This window comes from Antennarius striatus, chromosome 12, assembly GCF_040054535.1.
Source record: "Antennarius striatus isolate MH-2024 chromosome 12, ASM4005453v1, whole genome shotgun sequence".
Taxonomy (NCBI): Eukaryota; Metazoa; Chordata; class Actinopteri; order Lophiiformes; family Antennariidae; genus Antennarius; species Antennarius striatus.
The window spans coordinates 18,869,572-18,895,142 of record NC_090787.1 but is presented as its reverse complement, the minus strand read 5'-3'; the positions used below and the strand labels follow the sequence as shown (position 1 = coordinate 18,895,142).

Genomic DNA, 25,571 nt, shown 5'->3' with positions numbered 1-25,571 from the left:
GGCAGGCGGCAGCTTGGGCCTTAGCTATAACGGAGCAGGAATCAGTTACTCACTGATTAAAAGCTTTTTACAGATGAGATGCAGCCACTAGTCGCTGCACTAGTGGCGACTGATTACGGCAGCTCTCCCACACCGGTCTTTGTTTCCTCTTTTTAACTGTTTTTTCTTACCTCTTTTTTTCCAATTTATTTTAAGTAACTAAGTAGTATGCCATGGAGACCAAGTTTGTTGTACTTGCGCTGGTCTTCATGTTGTTTTTTACATTGGTCACGACCGTGTCTGTGGACCCCATACGCAGCCAGGGCCCTATTGTTTACAGTAGGGATCAGCTGTTGGCGCTCCGTAGCAACGCGGTGCTGCCCCAGGAGAAACCCGACATCCCTCAGGAGCTGAGGAGGAGGAAGCGGGGGAAACACGCCGGGCCAGGAGGAGGAAATTCAGACCTGTCCCATCATCATGGGGAACGTGCGACCTCTCCCCAACAAGATCGATGAGCTGGCGGTTGTGACCCGGCATCAGAGGGACTTCCGTGAGTGCAGCGTCATGGTGTTCACGGAGACATGGCTGAGCGCGGCGATTCCAGACACGGCCGTTCATCTGGACGGGTTCAATCTGGTGCGGGCGGACAGGACGAGGGAGAGCGGAAAGAGGAAAGGAGGAGGGCTGGCAGTGTTCGTGAATGATCAGTGGTGTAACCCTGGACACATCACTGTAAAGGAGCAGCACTGCTGCCGGGACATTAAACTGTTGGCGGTCGGCGTGCGGCCGTATTATCTGCCGCGGGAGTTCTCACACGCCATTGTGATAGCTGCGTATGTTCCCCCCTCTGGTGACGCGGACGCAGCCTGCGACGTCCTCCTCTCCCTAACGAGCAGGCTGCAGACGCAGCACCCAAAGGCCCTCATCCTCATCTCTGGAGACTTTAATCACGCCCCCCCGTCCTCCACTCTGCCCAACTTCACCCAGTACGTTACTTGTTTCACCAGAGACAGTAAAATACTGGATCTATGCTATGCCAACACCAAGGAGGCATACATATCATCACCCCCCCCCCCCCTGGGAAGAGCGGACCACAACCTGGTTCATCTCCTGCCTGTCTACAAGCCTCTTGTGCAAAGGCAACCAGCTGTGTCCCGCACTGTGAGGAGATGGTCCGACGAGGTTGAAGACGCTTTGAACGACTGCTTCCACAGAACAGAGTGGGATTTATTCTCTGATTCTCATGGGGAGGACATTGACAGTCTCACAAACACCGTCACAGACTACATTAACTTCTGTGTGGATAACACTGTACCCACCTGGACTGTACGGTGTTATCCCAACAACAAACCTTGGATCACCCTGGACATTAAGGTCCTTCTTAAGGAGAAGAAAAGGGCCTTTAAGTCTGGAAACAAGGACGAGCTGAAGGCTGTCCAGAGGGAGCTGAGGAGGAAAATCAGAGAGGGGAAGAACATGTACAGGAGGAAGATGGAGGACCAGCTGCAGCAGAACAACATCAGCGAGGTGTGGAGGGGCCTGAAGACCATCTCAGGCCATAAAGGACCGGACCGCCAGGTCACTGGGGACCAGAAGTGGGCAGATAACCTAAACAAATTTTTCAATAGATTCGATCAGGCATCCACGCCCCCCCCCCCCCCCCCAGCCCAGCCCTCCACGCTGTAGCCCTTCCCCCCTACCCCTGCCCCTCTCCAACACCACCACAGCTCCTCCCCCTCCCCCTCTACAACAACCAGCTCACGGCCACCCCCCACTGCTCAGGTCATGTTACAGCCACCCCCTACAGTTCACCTCTTCAACCCACCCCCCTCACCCACACCCCCCAACACACAGTCCCCCTGCTCCACCCTGTCCCTCACTAAGTCCCAGGTGAGAAACCAGCTCCGGAGGATAAAGACGAAGAAGGCTGCGGGTCCAGACGGGATCAGCTCCAGGCTCCTGAAATCCTGCGCAGACCAGCTGTGTGGGATTGTTGGACACATGTTTAACATGAGCCTGAAGCTGGGAAGGGTTCCACAGCTGTGGAAAACGTACTGCTTGGTTCCCGTGCTCAAGATCCCGCATCCCAAGGACCTAAACAGCTATAGGCCGGTGGCACTAACGTCCCACCTGATGAAGACCCTGGAGCGTTTGGTCCTCTGTCATCTCCGCTCCCTGGTGAGCCCATCACTGGACCCACTCCAGTTCGCTTACCAGCCTGCCATCGGGGTGGATGACACCGTCATTTTCCTCCTAGACCGAGCACTGTCCCACTTGGAGAGGCCTGGGAGCACTGTGACGATCATGTTTTTTGATTTTTCCAGTGCTTTCAATACAATACAACCAGCACTGTTGAGGGACAAACTGGAGATCACTGGGTTGGACCACCACCTCAAGGACTGGATATTGGACTATTTGACCAATCGCCTGCAGTTCGTGAGGACCCGGGACTGTGTGTCGAACACAGTTGTCTGCAGCACAGGGGCACCACAGGGAACGGTTCTGGCTCCGTTCCTGTTCACCCTGTATACTGCAGACTTCTACAACTCCCCCACATGTCACCTGCAGAAGTTCTCTGATGACTCTGCAATCGTCGGCCTCATCACCGATGGGGACGACAGGGAGGACAGAGAACCGCCTCCAGATCAAGGCGGGTAAAACCAAGGAGCTGGTGGTGGATTTCCGCAGGCGATCACTCTGCCCGGTTACACCGGTGAATATCCAGGGTACGGACATTGAGGTGGTGTCCTCATACAAGTACCTGGGTGTTCACCTCAACAATAAACTGCACTGGAGTACCAACACTCACTCTCTGTATAAAAAGGGTCAGAGCAGACTCTATCTGCTCCGGAGGCTGAGGTCTTTTGGAGTGCGGGGGTCGCTCCTAAAGACCTTTTATGACACAGTTGTAGCCTCAGCTATTTTTCATGGGGTGGTCTGCTGGGGCAGCAGCATCACTGCAGCCGACAGGAAGAGACTGGACAGGCTGATTAGGAGGGCAGGTTCTGTCCTGGGATGCTCCCTGGACAAGCTGTCATCGATGATAAAGAACCACTCCCACCCTCTACAGGGCACACTGAGATCACTGGAGAGCTCCTTCTGCGATAGGTTGCTTCACCCGAGATGCGTGAGGGAACGCTATCGCAGGTCCTTCCTGCCCACGGCTGTCAGACTGTACAACCAGCAGTCCTCCCAGCAGACCACTCAAAGAACTCAAAGAACTCAAAAAACTCAGGGAACTCTAAGAACTCACCAAACTCAAAGAACAAAACGTTCTAATTCTGGATGAACAATGTAAACATCAGCCTGTAGTGTATATTTTTGATGTGTGAATATAATGTACATTCAGATAATATGATATATGTTAACATGTTTCCAATATGTGAATATGTAAATTTCATATGTTGCAGATGTTAATATGTATGTATATTATTTAACTATTTATGTTTGACACCCCCCCCCCCTGCTGCCACGATCGCACAAATTTCCCCACTTTGGGACAATAAAGGTCTATTATTATTATTATTATTATTATTATTATTATTATTATTATTATTATTATCCTTATTATTATTTTTGATCATCCAGTATGTGGTGGAGAGGCTGTAGAACAACTGTTAGACTTACAGCAGGACAGTCAAACAGTCTCCAAGTATGCTGTTAACTTCCGAATTCTTGCAGCCAGTAGTGGATGGGGGGGACTAAGGACTACAGGCCATTTTTCGGAAGGGGCTAGGGGGGGAGATAAAGGATGAGCTAGTTGGAAGAGAGGACTGTACATCCCTGAATGAATTAGTTACATTAGCCACACACATAGACTCAGGGAGAGACAGAGAAAAAAGACGGACCAGGCCCGACACTCCTCGTCCTTCTCACCTGCCAGCCCTCCCAGCACAAAGACCTCCTCCTCTTTCTTTTCGGTCAATGTCCCCGAGCTCCAGCCAATCAAGTCGTTTTTGGATGAGCCTGTCCAGTTGGGGAGGGCTCAACTCACACCTGCCGAATAACAGCACTGCTTGAGGGACAAACTTTGCCTCCAATGTGGCCGGGTAGGCCACCTTCTCATTAGTTGCCCCCGAGTTGCCAAAAGGCGGGGCTCACCGGTAGGCGCCAGTGAGCCAAATTTCTTTTGTCCTTCCAGATATGTGCACCAGGTAGGATTCATTACTCGCAATGCTCTTTGCCTGTACAGTTGCTAATAGACTCAGGGGCTGATGGCAATTTTATAGACACTGACTTTGTCAAAAATAACAGACTTTAACTGACTGCACTGTCCTCTCCTAGGAAAGATTCCACAGGGTCCACCAGGTCTGGAGGGAGAAACAAGCGGCTCTGGGTAGGACGGCTGAGGGAAATCGGCACCTGGCTGACCGATGGAGGATCCCAGCTCCAGACTACCGGGTGGGGCAACGAGTCTGGTTGTTGGCATGGGACCTGCCTCTTCAAGTGGACTCCCGCAAAATGGCTCCTCGGTTTAACGGACTCTTCCTCATCGACAGGATCATTAACCCCAGTGCTGTCCAACTCCAGCTTCAAGCCTCCCTCAAGATCCACCCGGTTTTCCATGTGTCTCTACTAAAACCGGTGACCAACAGCCCCCTCCAACCACCAGAGCCACCTCCACCTCCTCTCCACATCACAAGACAAAAAATGAGGGTACAGCTTAAAAAAATTTGAGTGGAGAAGGTTATTTCAGCTTTCATAATATATGAATTTAAGGCAAAAAAATTGAGTGAAAAGAAAAAAAAAGAAAACTATTCCATCTTTATTTCTACTGTTTCTACTGTTTTTTTGTTTTTTTTGTTTTTTTATTTTAATTTTATATACTGGTTTGATCCCCAAAGGGAAATTAAGAACGCACACTCTAGCTACTGATTCAGATGCATGCATACATATATATTTGTGAGTACAGGCCCCTGTGTCACACACACACACACACAAGGGGGCCTGTAGGCATGCAGGGGAGGTAGAGTGGCAGGCAGCTCCTTCTTGGTGTGCCTCAAATGAGCAATTTGTAAAGGGGACGGCACCTTGCTCAAGGGTGCCTCGGCAGTGCTCCGGAGGTGAGCTGACACCTCCCACTGTCAGCTCATCTCCGGGTATTTTTGGGGGGGGCGGGAGTGGGAATCGAACCGCCGATCTTAAATTATAGGACAACCCGCTCTACCGCCCGCTTTACCACTGAGCCACTGCCGCCCCAGAATGACCACCAGGCTGTAACATTTTGAAAAAAAAAACAAACTAGCGGGAACCCGTGGAAATTCCACATTAAAACAATAATATCAGACTTCATACCAAACATATGAAAACTATTGTATTGGTATTATAAACCAAGCACACCCATCACAGAGTTCTCCCACCAGCAGGCAGTGCATCATGGTCTGACCCAGAACTTGCGTCGGCGTCTTTGGCGAGGAACGTGAATGAATAGATAAATATATAAACTTTATGACTTAATGGCTATATTGAATACTTTTTTCCAGAAGAGGCAGGAACATAGGGTGACCTATAAGAGTGGAGGTAGGAGCACACAGGTAGACTACATCTTGTGGAGACGGTGTAATCTGAAGGAGATTGGTGACTGCAAAGTAGTGGTAGGTGAGAGTGTAGCCAAACAGCATAGGAAGGTGGTGCATAGGATGACTCTGGTGGTGAGGAAGATGAATAGGACAAAGCAGAGCAGAGGATGAAATGATGTAAGCTGAAAAGGAAGAGTGTTGCATGACTTCTAGGGAGGAGTTAAGACAGTCTCTGGGTGGTTAGGAGGAGCTTCCAGATGACCGGACACCTACAGCTAATGTGATCAGGAAAACAGGTAGGAGAGTACTTGCTGTGTCACCAGGAAGGAAAATAGATGAGGAGACATAGTGGTGGAATGAGGAGGTACAGGAGTGTATACATAGAAAGAGGGTAAGCTAAGAAGAAGTGGGACACTGAGGGGACTGAGGAGAGTAGTACAGGGAGACGCAGCGTAAGGTGAAAATAGAGGTAGCACAGGCCAAACAAGGGGTTTATGATGACTTGTATGCTATGTTGGACTGTAAGGAAGAGGAGACTGATCTATATAGGTTGGAGAGACAGAGACAGAGATGGGAAGGACGTGCAGTAGGTTAGGGTGATTAAGGACTGGGATGAAAGTGTATTGACAGGTGCCAGTAGTGTAATGGGAAGATGGAAAGAGTACTTTGAAGAGTTGATGAACAAGGAAAACGAGATAAAACAAAAACTGGCTGTTATGGACAAGGAAGTAGCAAAGATTAGTCAGGATGAAGTGAGGAGGGTATTGAAGAGGATGAAGAGTGGTAAGGCACTTGGTCCTGATGATATACCTCTGGAGCTATGGGAGTGTCTAGGAGAGGTGGCAGTAGAGTTTCTGACTGGGTTGTTCAACAGGATCTTAGATAGTGAGAAGATGCCTGAGATATGGAGGAGAAGTGTGCTGGTGCCCATTTTTAACAACAAGGGAGATTCTCAGAGTTGTCGCAACTACAGAAGAATAAAGCTGATGAGCCATACAATGAAGCTATGGGAAAGAGTAATAGAAGCTAGACTAACGCATTTGTAAGCAGCAGTATAATTTCTTGCCAAAAAAGAGTACTAGAAATGCATTATTTGCTTTGAGGGAGGTTGATAGAGAAGTACAGAGAAGGCCAGAAGGAGCTGCATTATGTTTTTGTTGATCTGGAGAAAGATTATGATAGGGTGCCTAGAGAGGAACTGTGGTATTGTATGAGGAAGTCTGGAGTGGCATAGAGGTATGTTAGAGCACTGCAAGACAGTGGTGAGGTGTGCTGTATGTGTGACAGAGGAGTTCGAGGTGGGACTGCATCAGGGATCAGCTCTGAGTCCCTTCTTGTTTGCTATGGTGATGGAAAGGCTGACAGATGAGGTTAGACAGGAATCTCCATGGATTTATGATGTTTGCAGATGACATTGTGATTTGTATTGAGAGCATGGAACAGGTGGAGGAAAAGCCATAGAGGTGGAGGTTTGTCCTGGAGAGGAATGAAGGTTAGTTGCAGTAAGACAGAGTACATGGGTGTGAATGAGAGGGGCTCAAGTGAAAGGGTGAGGTTACAGGGAGAAGAGATCAAGAAGGTGGATGATTTTAAATACTTTGGGTCAACAGTCCAGAGCAATGGAGAGTGTGGAAAAGAGGTGAATAAGCATGTACAAGCAGGATGGAACGAGTGGAGAAACGTGTCAGTAGTGATGTGTGATAGAAGAGTTTCAGCTAAAATGAAAGGAAAGGTGTGCAAAACTGTGGTGAGACCAGCGATGTTGTTTGGTCTAGAGACAGTGTCACTGAAGAAAAGACAGGAGACAGAGTGGAGGTAGCAGAGATGAAGATACTGAGGTTCTCTCTGGGAGTGACCAGGAAGGATAGGATCAGAAATGAGTACATCAGAGGGACAGCACATAGTAGAGGTTTTGGAGATAAAGTCCAGAATTTGGTCCTGAAGGTTTTTTTTTTGATATCTTGCTTTGCAGTTCTGTTGTGTAGTTTTGTTCTGTTCCTGCCCACGTTTTTTTTTAAACTCTGTTTAAGTTTTGATTCTTGCCTGTCTGGAGTTTTGTGAGTTCTGATTAAATCATGGACAAAAGCTATTCTGCCTGTGTCCTGCATTTGGGTCCATACCCCACCTGTCATGACAATGAAGGTAGTTGGTGTGAGAGAAGAGAATGCACAAGACAGGGTTAGATGCAATTGAGGCAATTGATTCACTGTGGCGACCCCTGAAGGGAAAAGCCGAAAGGAGAAGAAGAAACTTTATGACTCATAAAAAAAGAAACAGATGGACAAATAACCAACTGCCAAGGGTGTTTATCAATACGTTTTCGACACGGAGCTGTTATACTTATGAAAGCTCTTTGTCCTCTTGCAAACTCAGATCATGCTACTGTTCAGCTCATGCCCACATATAAGACTGCTCTTAAATCCAGTAAGCCTGTTCAGAAAACTGTCCTGCAGTGGATGGAGGACAGTGTTGAGACTCTGAAAGGTTGCTTCCCCAGCACAGATTGGAGCATCTTCCATGACCAGGAACTGGATGAGGCAACTGAGACTGACGGACGGACTACATTAAGTTTTGTGTGGACAATGTGGTTCCCAAAAAGACTGTCCTTCACTTTCCTAACAACAAGCCATATATCACTAAGGAGGTTAAAGACTGTTTAAACAGCAAAAAAGTGGCTTTTAAAAACGGGGACAGGGTTGACGTGGCTGCGGCCCAAAAGGATCTAAATCGGCTGCTGAGGCAAGCCAGAAGTAACCATCGTTCTGCTTTAGAGGATAGTGTCAGCTCTATGAACTCCAAGGGCTTGTGGGATTTTGAAAAAAATAACTAACATGAACCCAAAGCGAAATCAAATTGTCACTCTTGATGAACTTGCTTGTGCTAATGAGTTAAACGATTTCTTTTTGAGACACGACACAGATCTCAGGTACTGGTTGAGCCCTTTGATTTTATTCCTAAGTGTAATGCTTCATATTGTATCATTATTGACATCGACACTGTGGAGCAACCAAGTGAGTCCTTAACTGAGGGATCTGGAGATAACTATACTGTAGATCCAGACCAGATTGAGACATATTATCCATTACCATCTGGAGGTAGGAGACCACCTGCAGCGCTGATCAAGAATCGTAAACACAAAATTGCTCTTCTGAGACAAGGCTTCAAACTGAAAGGAAAAAAATCCTATATTAATGAGAATCTCACTAAAAAGAATGCTTCTTTTTCTTCTCCTTTCGGCTTTTCCCTTCAGGGGTCGCCACAGCGAATCAGTTGCCTCCATCTAACCTTGTCTTCTGCATTCTCTTCTCTCACACCAACTACCTTCATGTCTTCTTTCACTACATCTATAAACCTCCTCTTTGGTCTTCCTCTAGGCCTCCTGCCTGGCAGTTCAAAACTCAGCATCCTTCTACCAATATATTCACTAATTCTCTTCTGGATATGTCCAAACCATCTCAATCTGGCCTCTCTGACTTTATCTCCAAAATCTCTAACATGTGCTGTCCCTCTGATGTACTCATTCCTGATCATATCCTTCGTGGTCACTCCCAAAGAGAACCTCAGCATCTTCATTTCTGCTACCTCCAGCTCTGCCTACTGTCTTTTCTTCAGTGACACTGTCTCTAGACCTAACAACATCGCTGGTCTCATCACAGTTTTGTACACCTTTCCCTTAATTCTAGCTGAAATTCTTCCATCACACATCACACCTGACTTTACATCTGCTAAAATAAATTTGAAATTTGGTTTTGAGTAAAGTTCCATTCCAAAAATACAACACCATAATTAAAACTATTCTATATCATCATACAAAAACTGCTAACCAAGATGAATCTGCTGAGCTAGTGACTTAACGCGATCGACAAAAATTTTTCTACCAGACCTGTAGGAACTAGTGAGCGCCACTGCCCAGATGGGACTTTCTTGGCTGGCTACATGCTGGACAGCTGGGATACTTTCAAAACTATGTGTCTGGCCCCACTGGATGTGGAGGACGTCGAGGATGTGTACATCTTCACCACCATGACAATCGGGATAACAGCACTGGGGTTTGGTATTTTTATGCTGCACCGCAAGCTGAGAAAAATGGGATTACAACAGACCAAAGCACAAGAGGATTCTGATCGAGCAGCAGAGGCAACGGCCAGGGTGTAGAAGGAGGCTATGGCCATCATGCTGAATGAAACCATAGCCAGGATGAGTGACCGGCATGAGGAGTCCAATGCTCGGCTCAAGGAGGATATCAACCAAAAGCTGGAGAAGCTGGAGAAATGGGGAAAACATATGGATGTGAAGGCCAGAAACCGTGATGCTGACGCCAGTGATTAGGAGTGTGGAAGGCACAGAAAGCAACAACAACTACTCAGCCACACAAAGCAAGTCTTTCCAATGGCGATTAATAAATAATTTGACAAGAAACAACCCTTGAAAAGAATAACAAAATGAACACTAACAAAATTAGGACTCAAAATTAGGACTCAAGAACTGATAAAGAGGTGTGCAAAGATGCACAACTATTGGACTCAATGGATGGATCAAAACAAAAGCGTATCAGAATAAAAATAATTGAATTTGAATTGTGACATGCAAAGTATGTATTAATTGACAATGTGCTGTAATGAGAGAGATTTAGGGGACGGGAACTTCACAAGCCAATGGCTTCTACCCGTCAACCCTTTTTTTTCTTTTCGGGTGATGTTGCTGATGTTTCAACAATGTTGAATGTAAAACCTGTTGTAATAACATGCCTGGAAAGAAGAAAATAAACTGAATAAATAAATAAAAAAACGTGATTAAGTTTAAAAAAATGCAAATGCTGGTAAAAAAGCTTAACATATGAAGAACAATGGGCTGATCAACAACACCTGGACAAACAACTGCAGGATCTTCACCAAAACAAAGGAGCTTTCTGTGGAACAGATGAAAACAATGGTGATCAGGAGTGTGCTGATGTTTAGTGTTATACCACTTGTGCCCGCTTGGCATAACCTGGAAGTTATGTAAGGTTGGGTTGACAGCGGAGAGAGAGCAAAGTAAATACATCCAAACGCATATGACGTCTGCTGACTCGTTCATTGAAAGATAAAGCCTTCTACATGGTGTCAGAAGTGGGATACCTACTGTGAGTATAAAGTAGGTGCAGGGGAGTGGTGTTAAGAGGAGAAAGGTCCGTAATAGTGCGGTGGAAATTCCGTTGGAATTGTTTACCTGGCGAGCGCGGTGGCTAGGCTAAAGCTACGCAGCTAACAGCGAGCAACAAGACACCGTGGAGCGGATTGAGAGAGGAGAGAAGGATGGATCAGATATTTACAATTGCACCTCCTGGTAAGTTCACCTTTGAGGAGCCCAGCTCGTGGCCGCAATGGATAAGACGGTTCGAGAGATTCAGACAAGCATCAGGTTTGAATGGAAAAGCAGAAGATTACCAAGTAAACTCTCTCCTTTATGTTATGGGCGAAAAGAGCGATGACATCCTCGGTACATTGCCACTCACGGAACAACAGAAGGCGATCTATGCAGACGTGAGAAAAGCATTTGATGAACATTTTGTTGGCAAGCACAACGTGATATATGAACGTGCTAAGTTTAATAGCAGACAGCAGCAACAAGGTGAATCAGCAGAGAACTTTATCACAGATGTGCATAAACTGGCAGAGCAATGCAGATTTGGTGATTTAAAAGAGGAAATGATAAGAGACCCGGATAGTAGTCGGGATAAGAGACTCCAGGTTGTCCGAGAGACTTCAGTTAGACCCCAAGCTGACGCTGGCAAATACAATAACACAGGTCAGGCAGCAGGAAGAAGTAAAGAAACAACAGCAGTTGCTCAAACCAGAACACTCAGAAATTAAAAGTGCAAATGTGGATGCCATAAATGCAGGCAAAGGAAGAACAAAATATAGACAAACTCCTCCACGCAGACCAGAGCAGTCAACATTCAAACCAAATTATGTGAACCATGCGGGAAATGTAAGAGGTGTGGTAAAACTCCACAACATCCCTGGAAACAGTGCCCAGCCAAAGAAGCAGAGTGTCTAAGGTGCAGAAAAAAGGGACATTTCGCTGCAGTCTGCAGGTCATCACAAAGAGTGGAAGCTATCGTGGATAGTGATTCAGAAAATGACATAGCATTCATGGGGATGGTTAACACAGGAGACACCGAGGTGGCATGGTTAAAAGAAATTAGCCTGAATGGAGTGCGGATTTGGTTCAAACTGGACTCAGGAGCTTCAGTTACAGCCATCCCAGCTTCCATGTATTCCAGAAAACGGGACGGCAGGTTGATGAAACCACCTAAAAGGGCTAAAGGTCCTGATAACAGCCCACTACAGGTTTTAGGCATAGTAACAGCACATATGAAAACTGACAAAAAGGAAACAAAGCAGAACGTGTATGTCGTACCAAACCTGGTGATGCCACTGATGGGACTCCCCGCTTTAATAAAACTGAACCTGATTCAACAAGTAGCTTCAGTCCAGGAGGAGAACCAGCAGAATAGCCATCAGTACAAGGCTAGGATCCCAAAAGTGTTTTCAGGGCTTGGAAAGTTGCAAGGAAGCTACAAGATAAGAATGAAAGAGGGAGCAGTTCCTTATGCCCTCTCAGCCCCACGTACAGTCCCACTACCTAAAGGACAAAGTTAAAGAAGAGCTAGACAGGATGGAAAGATTGGGAGTAATAAGAAAAATTCAGGAGCCAATCGAATGGTGCGCAGGGATGGTTGTGGTTCCTAAACCAAATAAAAAACCAAGAATTTGTGTGGACCTCACCAGACTCAATGACAGTGTCTGCAGGGAGAGACACATATTAACCTGCAGTGGATGAGACACTAGCACAGCTAGAAGGGGCAAAAGTATTTTCAAAATTAGATGCAACATCTGGTTTCTGGCAGGTTCCTCTGCACGACGAGTCACAGCCTTTGACAACTTTTATAACCACCTTTGGAAGATACTGCATTCAGCGGTTACCTTTTGGTATCTCATCCGCACCTGAGCATTTTCAGCTGAGGATCTCCCAGATCATCGCAGGGACAAAGGGTGCTCTGTGTCATGCGGATGATATCCTGGTCTATGGAAAGGATAGGGTGGAACATGATGAAAGGCTGCATCAGGTACTTAAAAAGTGTGAAAAAGCAGGCCTTACCCTCAATGAAAAATGTGAATTTGCAATGGAGAAAGTGAAATTCCTGGGACATAACATAAGTGCAACAGGAATTGAGGCTGACCAAGACAAAATCAGCGCCATTGGAACAATGCCTGAACCTCGCAATGTGGAAGAAGTCCGCCGTTTCATGGGCATGGCAAATTATGTAGGCAAGTTTTCACCCAGCCTACCAGCCCTTTCAAAACCCCTACGTGATCTGTTAAAAAAGCGACAGCATATGGACTTGGGATGCACAGCAGAAAACAGCCATTGAGCAGATTAAAAAGGAGCTAAGTTCACCTCCAGTCCTTGCACAATACAGTCCTAAACTGGAGACAATGGTATCAACAGATGCATCCTCATATGGGCTTGGGGCAGTCCTCATGCAGCAGCAAAAAGACGGCGAGTGGAGACCGGTGATTTACATATCACGGAGCCTGACACCCACAGAGGTCCAGTACGCAGAGATTGAAAAAGAAGCGCTGGCAGTAACATGGACCTGTGAGCGACTCAGCACATACCTGCTTGGCTTGGACTTCACAGTGAGAACTGACCATAAACCTTTAATCTCACTGTTGGGCTCCCGGTCATTAGATGACCTACCTCCAAGAATTCTCAGATTCAGACTAAGACTGTTGAGATTCAACTACAGAATCATACATGTTCCGGGCAAACAACTTGTCACTGCTGACGCCCTCTCAAGAGCTCCCCAAGGACTAGAGACCAGAGAGGCCAACAGCAGCTTGGAAAAGGAATGCTGTGCCTACATTGATCACATTTTAGAACATCTGCCTGCCACTGACAGTAAGCTAGCTCATATCAGGGAAGCCCAGAGCACAGACAGCATTTGTAAGCACCTGAAAACATACACGGTGAATGGCTGGCCCCCTCACAGGAGAAGCGTACCTGAGCGTCTTCTGCCATTCTGGTCGGAAAGGAATGTTTTTCACATGGCGGAGGGCCTGCTTCTCAAAGGTGTGAGGATTCTGATCGCTAAGGCATGCAGAGAGAAATGTTGGAAAAACTGCACGAAGGCCATCAGGGTGTGACAAAGTGTGTAGCAAGAGCACAAAAATCCCTATGGTGGCCAGGGATAACACGACAAATCAAAGAGATTGTGGAAAGGTGTTAAATCTGCTGCCAGTATCTACAGACGAAGACTGAACCTTTGATGACCACACCCCTACCAGCATGACCATGGCAGAAAGTGGCAGCTGATATCCTTCAGTGGAAGAATGGCCATTACATCGTGGTGGTAGATTACTACTCACGATATATCGAGATAGCAAACCTCCCAACTTTAACAACTTCAACGGCTGTGGAACGACTGAAAGTGATCCTCGCCAGATTTGAGTTCCTGAATTATTGGTGACTGACAATGGTCCACAGTTTGCTTCAGCAGACTTTGACAATTTCGCCAAGGACTATGGATTCAGTCTCACGACCAGCAGTCCTCGATACCCACAGAGCAACGGGGAAGCGGAGAGAGCTGTCCGCACAGTCAAACGGCTACTCGACAAAAGCAAAGACGCTCAGAAACCACTCTTAGCCTACAGAGCTACGCCACTAGCTCACAGACTAAGTCCAGCACAACTGCTGACGGGGAGGAGGATAAGAATATCGGTTCCAACCACTTCACAGGCATTGAAACCAGCATGGCCAAACCTCAAGGCTTTCAGACAAAAAGACAAAGAAATAAAAGAGAAACAGAAAAAGTCATTCAACTTGAGACACAAGACAAAAGACTTGCCGGTTCTGGTTCCAGGACAGAGAGTGTGGATTAGAACAGAGCAGACCACAGCTACTGTCCAGGGTCCAGCTTCAACACCAAGGTCTTACAACGTGGAAATAGAACATGGGATCTTAAGGAGAAACAGAGCTCACCTTTCAGTGATCCCTGAGACAGATCTACCCTGCTCAAATGGGACAGTCACTGATCCAAGGCAGACACACTCTGGTGTAACAGTGACCAGGTTGGGAAGGACGTCCCGTCCTCCAGATAGACTGGACTTGTGAGAAAAAGTAGTTATCTTGCGGAGAAGTTTAACTGCATGTTTGTTATTCCTGAAACAGGTGATATATAGATAGTTTTGATGTCACTCAGGTTGAGTTAAATTGCAGTTATTTATACCTAATTAAGATGGGAGTGATTATTATTTTGGGACTAATTTTAGTTTAATACAGTTCACCCCTAAAAGTGAAGATGTGGGTCACTTGCTAAAAGGGGGGATGTACTGATGTTTAGTGTTATACCACTTGTGCCCGCTTGGCGTAACCTGGAAGTTATGTGAGGTTGGGTTGACAGCGGAGAGAGAGCAAAGTAAATACATCCAAACACATATGACGTCTGCTGACTCGTTCATTGAAAGATAAAGCTTTCTACAAGGAGTGCAGAGGAGTTGGTGAAATACGAGCAATAAAGATGAACAAGAGTTGTTACTACACTAAAGATCTGTAAAACAGAATCACTTCAATATTGGGAGCTCTACAACAATTTTGGACACATCAAGTATTACATGGAACAGTTGAAAAACCATTCAACATCATCAATGTCAGAAACATGGATTAATGAACAAAAAAACATGGATCTCTGCTTGGAGGGATTACATGAAGTTCGAGACTTTAAAGAGCATGTTGATATCTTTTGACAATATGATAGCATGTGTAACTTTTAAAGTGTCTGTAACAAACTGGTTAATTCTTGGATAAACACTGTCGGCTGAAAGAGGTTAATATGATCATGACATTCTTAAGAAGATCACTGGGAAAGTCAACTTCTTATTTTGACTTGGGACCGTTTTTGGGATGTCGGGGGCCTACCCTTGAGAAGGGGGGTACTGTCTCGGTTTGGCGTGGCAGTTCTGGTGTGTGGCAGGGAGAGGCCAGGCTGGTGGGTGGAGCCACGACTCCACACCTGAGACTCATCTACACTCCCGTTCTGATCGTTCACACCTGAACTTCATTGGGGTTATCATGATGAGGCTTTTTAAGCCTAGCTCAATGAGAGCTAGGTGCTGGTTAATTTTTATTGTTTGATTCCTGGAAGCCTGTTATGTTTCTCTCCTGTCTGGAGAATTCTTTCAGTTTTGAATAAATCACGGATGGAAGATTCGCTTTTGGTGTCCTGCACTTGAGTCCATATCCCGCCTCTCGTGACAGAACGGACCAGCCACAACAGGACCCAGGAGACACCAACTATCTTGCTGCCCTGACCAGCAGCAAGTCCTGGAATCCAGAACAGGCTACCGAGTGGAGACACTGGGGAAGAGTCCCCTGGGCATGGCTGGCAGCATATGCTGGAATTCCAGCTCCACCTTCTCTGCTTGATTTCGAGCCTGTTCCAGTGCCTGCTCAGGTCGCCGCGTCCCAAACTCAGCCTGTTCTGGTCCCCACGCCCGGACGCCAGCTTGCTCCCGTCCCCGCGCCAGAGTTTGTTCCGGCACCAGAGTCCGGTTCTGTTCCTGAGCCTGCTCCTGTTCCTGCACCCCAGTCCGCTCCTGTTCCTGCACCCAGCCCGCTCCTGTTCCTGCACCCCAGCCCGCTCCTGTTCCTGCACCCCAGCCCGCTCCTGTTCCTGCACTTGGATCCCACCATATTCCAGAACCTGTTCCTGACCCTGGGCCTGGACTCCATTTGGTTCGGGGGCACGACCCTGACCCTCCTTGGGACCGTTTTTTGGGATGTCGGGGGCCGTCCATTGAGGAGGGGGTACGGTCACGGTTTGGCATGGCAGTTCTGGCATGTGGCAAGAAGAGGCCAGGCTGGTGGGTGGAGCCACGGCTCCACACCTGAGACTCATCCACACCCCCATTGTGATCGTTCACACCTGAACTTCATTGGGGTTATCATGATGAGGCTTTTTAAGCCTAGTTCAATGAGAGCTAGGTGCTGGGTCGTTTCTCTTGTTTGGTTCCTGGAAGTCTGTTATGTTTCTTGCCTGTCTGGAGAATTGTTTCAGTTTTGAATAAATCATAGATGGAAGATTCGCTTTTGGTGTCCTGCACTTGGGTCCATATCCTGCCTCTCGTGACAATATGATGTTAACATTGTTGTTCCAAGGAAGAATGTAAACCTGGTTATGCTCTTAAGTTATATCTGGGAAAAAGTGGGTAAGAGTATGAACGTCTGCCAAAATTCAATGGATGAACTGGTTGGAAAACATTTAATGTCTGAGTTTGTTGACAACATATAAGAGAGATGTTTGTTGATTCTGGGGGATGGGAATTTCACAAGCCTATTCGCTTCTCCCCGTCAGCCCTTTTATTTTTGGATGTTGTTGATATTGTAAATATGATGGTGTGAAGTTTGTTCTATTAACATGTAGGAAAAAACCCCCAAACTAAATTAAAAAAAGATCCTTATATCTCATCTAACCATCACAAAGGTGAGCTGTATGTCAAACAATGTTTATTGATCAAAATGGACCTGGAATATAACATACTTGACAGTTCCCTAGTGCCAATGCAGAATGATTAGAGGTTTTGTTTTGGAAACTGGGTGACTGTCATCCTATTACAGAGCTTGTCCACCAGTTAGCACTGATTTAATGTAGAAGAAGAGAAGAAAATTTTATAATCCCTGTACTGAAATTACTTTCTCCACTCCAGTCTATTCCAACACACACAAATGTATATGGTACAGGCCCTAAAACACAAACAAGGGGCCTGTACGGCATACAGGTAGATAGTAAGGGGTAGAGTGGCGGGCAGCTCCTCACTGGTGCGCCCTATGGGCGGCTTGTGGGGGATGGTGCCTTGCTCAAGGGCACCTCGGCAGTGCTCAGGAGGTGGATTGACACCCCTCTACTGTCTCTGCTATTCTCCAGGTTTTTTCAGTCCACATGAGAATCGAACCGGCTACTCTCCGGATATCCTCCAGTCCTCAGCCGAAGAATTAGGGGACTGAGCTACTGCTGCCTTCAATGTACGTGTATTGGTCATAACACATCAATGAATAAAATTTAAGGATTAAATTAACATCTCACTTTAATGAAGGAAAAATGTGGCTGATAAAATAATGAAAGTCAGCGGCAAAATGATAATTTGTGTTTGCACAATGAAAGACGAGTTTCTGTTAACCATGTAGTTGAAATGTTTCTACCCACTCACACTCACAATTACACTTTCATTTTGACAAAATTACGTAATAGAAAAGCACAACATACAAACAGAAAATAATTTAAGTGTGGATGTAGGTATTTTTATGTTTATAGTTTTACGAAGTTAAGGATCTGAACACCACTGACAATTACAAACACACACCATTACCAGACTAACCTCTTCTTAATGAGGTCCATGGCAGATCCAATGAGGCCGTCCTTCATCCTATAGATCTTGGCTCCATAGCTGGACAGGTCCGTGCCCTCCAGAAGGAGTGTAGGGCAACAGCTGGAGGGCCGTTCCCAGTTTTCCGGTGGGAAGGGAACAGAAACAGCTGGCTCCAGGCTGCTGCTCCGTCGCCTGTTACTTCCATCATCTCCACACTCTGCAGAGACTTTGCTTTGGGCTGAACTGGCCGGGGCTTGCAGGGGTGGACGAGGAGATGGGCCTGTGCGAATTGGAGAGAAGGTGCTGGTCATGGAGATGGAGGAGGAGGTGGGACCTGCAGTGGTGGTACTGCACATGGTGTTGATGGGAGGTCTGTATGAGGAGGTGTTGGTCTGCAGGGCTTCACCACTGCTGCCTGTGATTTTAACCTCCTCCATGGTTTCTTGTTGCTCTCTGGTTCCTCCACCAGAGTGTAGTTGAGAGACAGTTTTATGAGAAGGACATGTATTACTGTCTGGCGTTTCTCCTTCTTTAAGTGTTTTAGATTCCCCAGAACTGGCTGTAGAACCATTGCTCTGTTCTCCCCCTTTCTGCCTCATTCTCTTAAACTCCTCAAATGTAGGAATGTGTAAATGTCCCACGGGATCTCTGCAATGCTCAGGTGCAGCATGTGATTGATTATTGTTCCCTGCGATGTTGTCTGTTGTGTAGGATGTTTTGACCACTCTTGGGTTGGACGTGGAGCTGTGTAGAGCTAGGTTAGGACTGCTGTTCTGGCGCCGGAGTTGCAAGCGCCTCAGGACCTCTTGCTTGATGTCCTCAGGGGTGGTCATACGCATTGTGCACAGTGTCTTGGACCCAGCAGCTGTTGAACTCCCATGATGCATATCCTCTCGTTCAGTGGGTGCAGCCCCTGGGGTTTCCTGAGGCCGAAGGGGGTGTGTCTTTAGAGGCTCCACTGATGACCGAGCACTCTGTAGTCGGAGTTTGTCCCTCAAGCCTTTTCTTGCTTCCCATTCATCGGTGCCACTTGGAAACAACACTTGAGGGAAGAGCAGCAGATCCTTCTTGGGCATCCTACATCGTGGGTAGAACACCAGACTCTCTGAGGTTGGTACCAGTCCACGGCTCCCCACCACAGAGCCATCTGGAGCCTCGCCACACCATTGGCTCGTAGAGGTGTATTGTAAAATCAACTCACTGTCAACATCTCTGTGAGGGTCAGCACTCAAACCATACATACCAGAATATGTCCGTGTGTTCCAGTTCAGGTTCTCCATACTTCTGTAAGGTCTGCTTCCATTGCTTCCTGTATGGATGCAGGAGCCCAGGTCTGGTCCCTGCCCTGGCCACACACTAACAGGACCCTGTCTGTTGGTACAGTATCTCAGCCCCAGGTTGGTGAGAAGAGTACTGCTGTTACACCTAGCCATGAGAGGGAAAGGAGGCCCCTGCAGGCCTGGATAGTGAGGGCCACTAGGTCGGTGTTGAGGCAAGGTGGACAGGTCTGGGGACAGGGGGAGGTTGGCGATACATGGCTCCATGTCCAAGATGAGGTGGAGAGAAGTGCAGCCAGCAGGAGAGCCAGCAGAGGCTGTGACGAATGAGGTGGGGGGGTAGTTATATGGCTGTGGAGGCTTCACGTCTGGCATGGCTGTGGACTGAGCAAGGGGCTGTCAGACACCCAGTCAGCAGGTCTGAAGATCTGCAGCCTGCATTAGCGAGAGCAGAAGAGACAATTATATAATCGCAGAGAAGAAGCATTCAAGCAGACAACTGCATCAGAGTGAGCATGGAAGAACGAGGTGTAATTATGTCTTCATTAAGTCACAATGAAGGAGCAGCTCTGTGACTTTATTGGCTTGACATTACAGAAGACGATTCTGGATCATTTTTAAAATTTAAAATAGCAAGTCCATCTTTCCTGGGTTGAACTGTTATCTTCAGCATCAGGTAATACACATTTTACATTAATTTTAGTAAATGTTTCTGTAATGTGGCACATGAATAAATAATCATTATTATCAACCTTCAAATTTGGAATCACTCCATTTAAGCTCTCAAGACAATTCAGAAACTGCATCTTGACATCTAGTGTTGTTTCATCTTGACTGAAAACCATTAATTTTACAGGGTTTCCTGTTATCTTGCACAGCAGACACTTTTGTGTGTGTGTGTGTGTGTGTGTGTGTGTGTGTGTGTGTGTGTGTGTGTGTGTGTGTGTGTGTGTGTGTGTGTGTGTGTGTGTGTGTGTGTGTGTGTGTGTGTGTGTGTGTGTGTGTGTGTGTGTGTGTGGTGCCTATCCCAGCTGGTATAGGGCGTGAGGCGGGGGACACTCCGGGCACGACGCCAGTGTCCCGCGTGCTTAGAGAAAAAGGGATTTATGCTTTCAATTTGGGTTTAATTCTTATGCGCTAAAGTAACAGGCTGAATGCTTTCCAGCATGCCCCTTTCCATCTTACTGCCATCTTACTGCCTGTAGCTGTAGCTAACTGGGAAATAATTCAGCCTTGCCAGCGGAGCTTTAAATCACCATGTCCAGACATGATGACAGGGGGTCTGAAGAAAACAGCGTCCAATAGGACATGAATCATTTATTTCATGTGAACTGTGTGGGTTTTATGACATGTATTTACACACCTCAACATTAACAAGTCTGCTTGTGCACTGTTGACATTCTTGGGGGGGACAACCTTGTCAATAAAAAATATATGTAAATTAACATCAGGTTGTGACAGAGTTTTCTGACAGGTAGTCTATAGTCATCATTATTGCTCTAACTTTCAACCTGACCTGAATTATCTTCACTCTCCATGTTGGTGAACGTCTCCATGAAAGTACTGTAATTACATTGTGGGTTATTTTCTATTTAACATCACCAATTTTAGGTTCTTTTCACTCAAAATCGCTGAATTTTTACATCTACTATAAATACGGAGAAGAGACCTGTGGTGAAGCACCAGCCAGCCAAGCCTCACCATAGATTGTGCAATGGCTCGACTAGCAGTGCTGGCATGCTATACAATGAGACGTAATGGTATCTTTCTATATGTCGCTATTAAATTGTTCAAAGACGTTTGCTCTATGAAGTAAATTTCCATAATTTAGATAATTTAATATAATGTAGAGTGGTTTTTTTTGTCAACAACTGCATGTGTGTACCGTCTTTCTTGAGTTGAGCGGTCCTGAAACTGCTGTAAAAAGGCACTAGATGAGGCCAGCAGTTCTCGCGCCTCATGGTAGGGGACGCTGGTGGTCCCAAAAGAGTTTCGGTCAAGGATTCCTCTTCCTCGGCCGTAGACGAAGTGACAATAAACTACAGCCATTCATCTGTTTTCTGCTCGCCTTGCCTTACTATAAAAATGGAGGATTACATATCTAAACTCCATTTTTTTTCGCTGCTTTTGTTCAGTAGGAGTGGCGCATGGACTTCATTTATAAGTAAACGTAACATATAAACAAACATGTAGGCAACAACATAAGGTTTTCTTTAATTAAATGTGCTTATTTGCGTGTTACAAATATGTGAAATATTTGTATTTGTATGTGAAAATAATTCTGCTATGAGACTTCAAAAATAACCCACTCACTGTTGCTTATTAAATTGTGAATAAGCTACACAGTATGGTATGTTCATGTGTTCTAATTACGATGAAACCGGTGCCTCACCAGCCATGAACCTCACCACACGTCACTGAGATAGAAGGTCGTTTAATATCAGTATGGGGAGGTTTCATAAACGTTTAAATTACCGTAAATAATGAGATGAATACTTTATCGCTCTATCGCGGAATTTGTTACTCGCGTCCCACATAGCACCCGATGCCAGGCAGATCCGCCTTTAACACGCGCAGTTCCACCTCAGCGGATCACCCGCTCGCACAGGAAACAGCAGTTGCGGGCAGTGCACCGTCATATAGCGGGTTTCGTACAGAGGCCGGGCGAATCCGCAAAGCGGATGCCTTGCGAATCTGCCCGTCTCAGTCGTTTCGGGAACGTGCACAGGAGCTGGGCCGGTTGCGTGCAGTGTTGTGGTTTTTACACAAGGTGGAGCAACACTACTGACACAGGTAATTTAAGGAAGGCGCAGTTGATGAGCAGCAGGTGTGTGTGAACAAGGACACACAAACAATTTGTTGATCATTTGCGTGAAAGTTATCCCACATTGCACCCGACGCTGGGGCAGATCTGCCCTTAACATGGGCAGCTCCGCCTCGGCGGCTCACTCATTGGTGGAAGCTCATTGGAAACGGCCCGGTTGGCAGCGCACCGCCATACAGCAGATACGCAGAGCGGATGCCCCTATCAAGATAGCACCTGATACCGATGATGATGATTAGCTGATCGATGATGAGCTCCAACACACCTGATCCTCATTCAAACGATCAGGTGTGTTGGAGCAGGGAGACTTCTATCCGGGGGACGTACCCCTGTGACGAAAACCGGCTATTTTCTGACATACAACGGCTCCACGTCAAATAGGCGTTTATGCTTGACAGTTATAAAGTTTATAAATTTATTATTCATTCATTCATGTTCCTCGCCCAAGACGCCAACGCCAGTTCTGTGTCGGACTGGGACATGCAGGGGTTCTGTGATTGGTCAATACAATACGAGCCTGGATGACTGTATTACGTATTCACCTTTCTCCGCCGGATGAGGACGATGCTGAACAAGGTAAATTCTGTAAGTAGACGCTACTCAAATATATCTAATATGTACTTTCTTCTTACTGGCAAAATTATATTCATTATAGATGTTAAGCATAAGTATGTGACGCTCTTATTTTGGTACTTCCTGTTGTGAGCGAAAGTAGTTCTGTTGTATGTGTAAGTAAATGTGATGGGCTTGACAGGTCTAGTGCGGCATGATTGCTGTGCGAGTGTCCAATAAAGAAAATAGATATATACTCCGCTCCGCTTATTATTCCTCCTGCGCAAGTCGGATATCGTAACGATAAAGGCCACTTGTTTTGTTGTTTCTGAAATGTTCAATTATGGTAAGTTAGGCTTGCTGAAGGTACAGAGCTAGCATCAACGTTAGCTTGAGAGATTCTCAAAGTTATTAATGGAACTAGCTGAAGTTAACTTTAAAATTTTGGACGATGTTTTTATTTCTGGGAGGTGGGGAGATCTGAACATTAGCTACATGCCTTGCTCAGCGAGTTGAATTCAGTCCTGAAGGACCACATTAGAATAAATTCAGTTCAGGTGTGTGTGGCGCTGTCATGTCAGAGCGAGTAAAAGAGTTGTAGAAGTCATCCATGAGTTTAGACCAATTTACAGGAGACTTGATTGTGCGTGTGTTGGTATTGTCTTGTGGTGGGAGGAGTGGCACTATGGGTGTGTCTTCATAAATTAATAATTAATGCCACTCACCTGAACGCTTTGAACGCCTTTGGACGTACGGTAATGTGAATGCATTTGACATTTTGGTAATCTGTATTATTGTCTCCGTTTACGGGCACTCAAATATGACTAAGTGTCGATCGGTGTGCAGAGATACGATGTTTAGCCCGCGCTGCAGCGGCTGAATCGTCATTTGGTCATTCATCAGCCGCAACAAGAGAAAATTAGAACAACATGTTTTCAGCATTTACTCTGAGTTAAACCAACAAGTATCTGGCTATAGATTTAAATTCACTCTTCAAACATGAGATTTGCTGAGTTTTGTCAAAAATGCAAATGGGGGCTAATGTCAGGCAGCAAAATGTCACTTGATAAGCCAATGGTTATGCAGATCTTTTTAAAACTGGTGTCTGAGTTCATGGAATTTTGTGTGAAAGTGTTTGTGTGATTTCAGATGCTATAAAAGAGACACTGCTGTATTGGGACTGAAGACATAATCAGACGTGCGATTTGCTGGTTCAACCTCGCAGCTGACAGGGGGAACTCCAGAGGTATCCTCGTACTTAAGATGAGGACCCACAATCTCCAACTTAAAGCAATGTTGTCATGTTTGGTTTTCATGTCTTCCTATCATGATTATCAATAATATTCTTTTGTAACTGATTTCCCAGAGAGACGTGGCAGTGTAAAATGCTTTGGGTACAATTCATGGTTGCGTTTCATTTTTCCTTTTACAGTATTAATAAGGGCAGACTGGTTAAGGGAAGTATTCAAGCTTTTTCAGAACAACGTTGATGTTGGATATTTCTGTTGCTAGTTATGGCCAATTAAGCCATTTTGTATAAAGGATCTGGGCCAGACGAAGCGCTTCATGAACGGCTCCGTAACGGGTCCGTGCCGGGTCAGCCGCTTCATGAACGGTTCTGGAACGGGTCCGATCCGGGTCAGCTGCTTTATGAATGGATCCGGTTTGGCTCCGCGCCTGATCTGGTTTGGGTCCGCGGGCCTTGCCTGCTCCGGGTCCGTCGCGTTGTGCAACTGGACTCCGTTCCAGGCCCGGTTCACGGATTCGTGGCAAATATGTGGCGGGCTATCTGGGGTGTGGTTCCTGGGATGCATTAACCGCAAGGAACGACAGCGCACTGTATACCTTTTAAGGTGCACATCTCTGAAACCGGATGATATATAATCAGAAAACAAAAAGCAACATTTTCAGGAAGCCAGAGGCACAAAAAATATGTAGGTCAGAGTAAAATGTTGAATTCAGGGGTGTCGCGGGATGTTGCACTCTGACTGCCTTGTTTTAGTTGTAATTTTTACATTAATAAAACATGACTTCAACAGAAGCTACCTTCAGAAACACTGGGAAAATACCTTGAAGGCTGCATCGCAGAACAACAGGATTGTGGAGACTTTCTTGTTACATTGCACAGGACCTTTTAAACCAATGCACAACAGCAAAAAAATTCTGAACTACACTGGAGCGTTGGCATTGACCATCACCAAAAAAATCCTTCATGTTCATCAAAGTGTCTAACCTTACATTTCTAGTGTGTAGTTTTGTCATTAATACACTGCTGTTTATCTGAGCCACTGTCTGTTTCCATCACGTTTCCCCTCATCTCTGTACACAGGTTACCTAACAGTCATCATTGTGTTGTAGAGATCAGGTTAACAGATAATGCCAACAGTTCCTGCAGCTGCTGGCAGCATGCCGTCTCCTCTTCTAAACTTACCCCATTTTAATCAAGCTTCTGTACTAGTTCTCTTCTCACAGGTCATTGGCTTCCATTCCAAAGGGCTCGTTTTCCTCATATAGGTGTCCTCGTCAAGCAGCAATCTGACTGGAGTTTCCACCAAACCACACAGATGTGGCACTGAGCTGCAAGAGGCAGAAAGAGAAGAGAATAACATATCAATGAGTTATGTTCCTAACACCAAACCCAGTGGTGCTAACGTGAGCAGCAACAGGTTCAGATCTCCACTGGCTCTCCATATAGATGAAGTTGTTCTGTTATGTTAAACATTTTTGCCATTTGGTATTTAGAGACAAAATTCAAAGGTACCAAAAAATGGCCAAATTAGACCAGGGGCTTCAGGGGTCTCCCCTAATTATAATCCTAACCCTAACCCCTAAAGCTGAACCCTAACCCCTAACTTTAACCCTACCCCTAACTTAATCCTAACTCTTAACCCGAATCCTAACATAAAATCTAATCCCAATGTATACACACACATGCATGTGTGTGGTGCACTTCAAACAAAATTAAATAAATAAAAATAAAAATTTGATTTGAAAGAAAATTTATTAACAT

General features: G+C 46.0%; 1 protein-coding gene and 1 long non-coding RNA gene across 2 annotated transcripts in view; both read right to left on the bottom strand.

Annotated features, from left to right (window-relative positions):
• arhgef49 (Rho guanine nucleotide exchange factor 49) overlaps positions 1-19,452 on the bottom strand; it is a 34,252-nt gene extending 14,800 nt beyond the window's left edge. Inside the window, exon 1 of the mRNA XM_068328433.1 lies at positions 17,918-19,452. Coding sequence (XP_068184534.1) covers positions 17,918-19,452 — 1,535 coding nt within the window. The remainder of the gene's footprint in view (positions 1-17,917) is intronic.
• A 53-nt stretch (positions 19,453-19,505) lies between these two features.
• LOC137604706 (uncharacterized) overlaps positions 19,506-25,571 on the bottom strand; it is a 31,376-nt gene continuing 25,310 nt past the window's right edge. The window contains exons 2-3 of the long non-coding RNA XR_011037663.1: positions 24,993-25,138; positions 19,506-19,620 (exon numbers count right to left, since the gene is read on the bottom strand). This is a non-coding gene — a long non-coding RNA (uncharacterized lncRNA). The remainder of the gene's footprint in view (positions 19,621-24,992; positions 25,139-25,571) is intronic.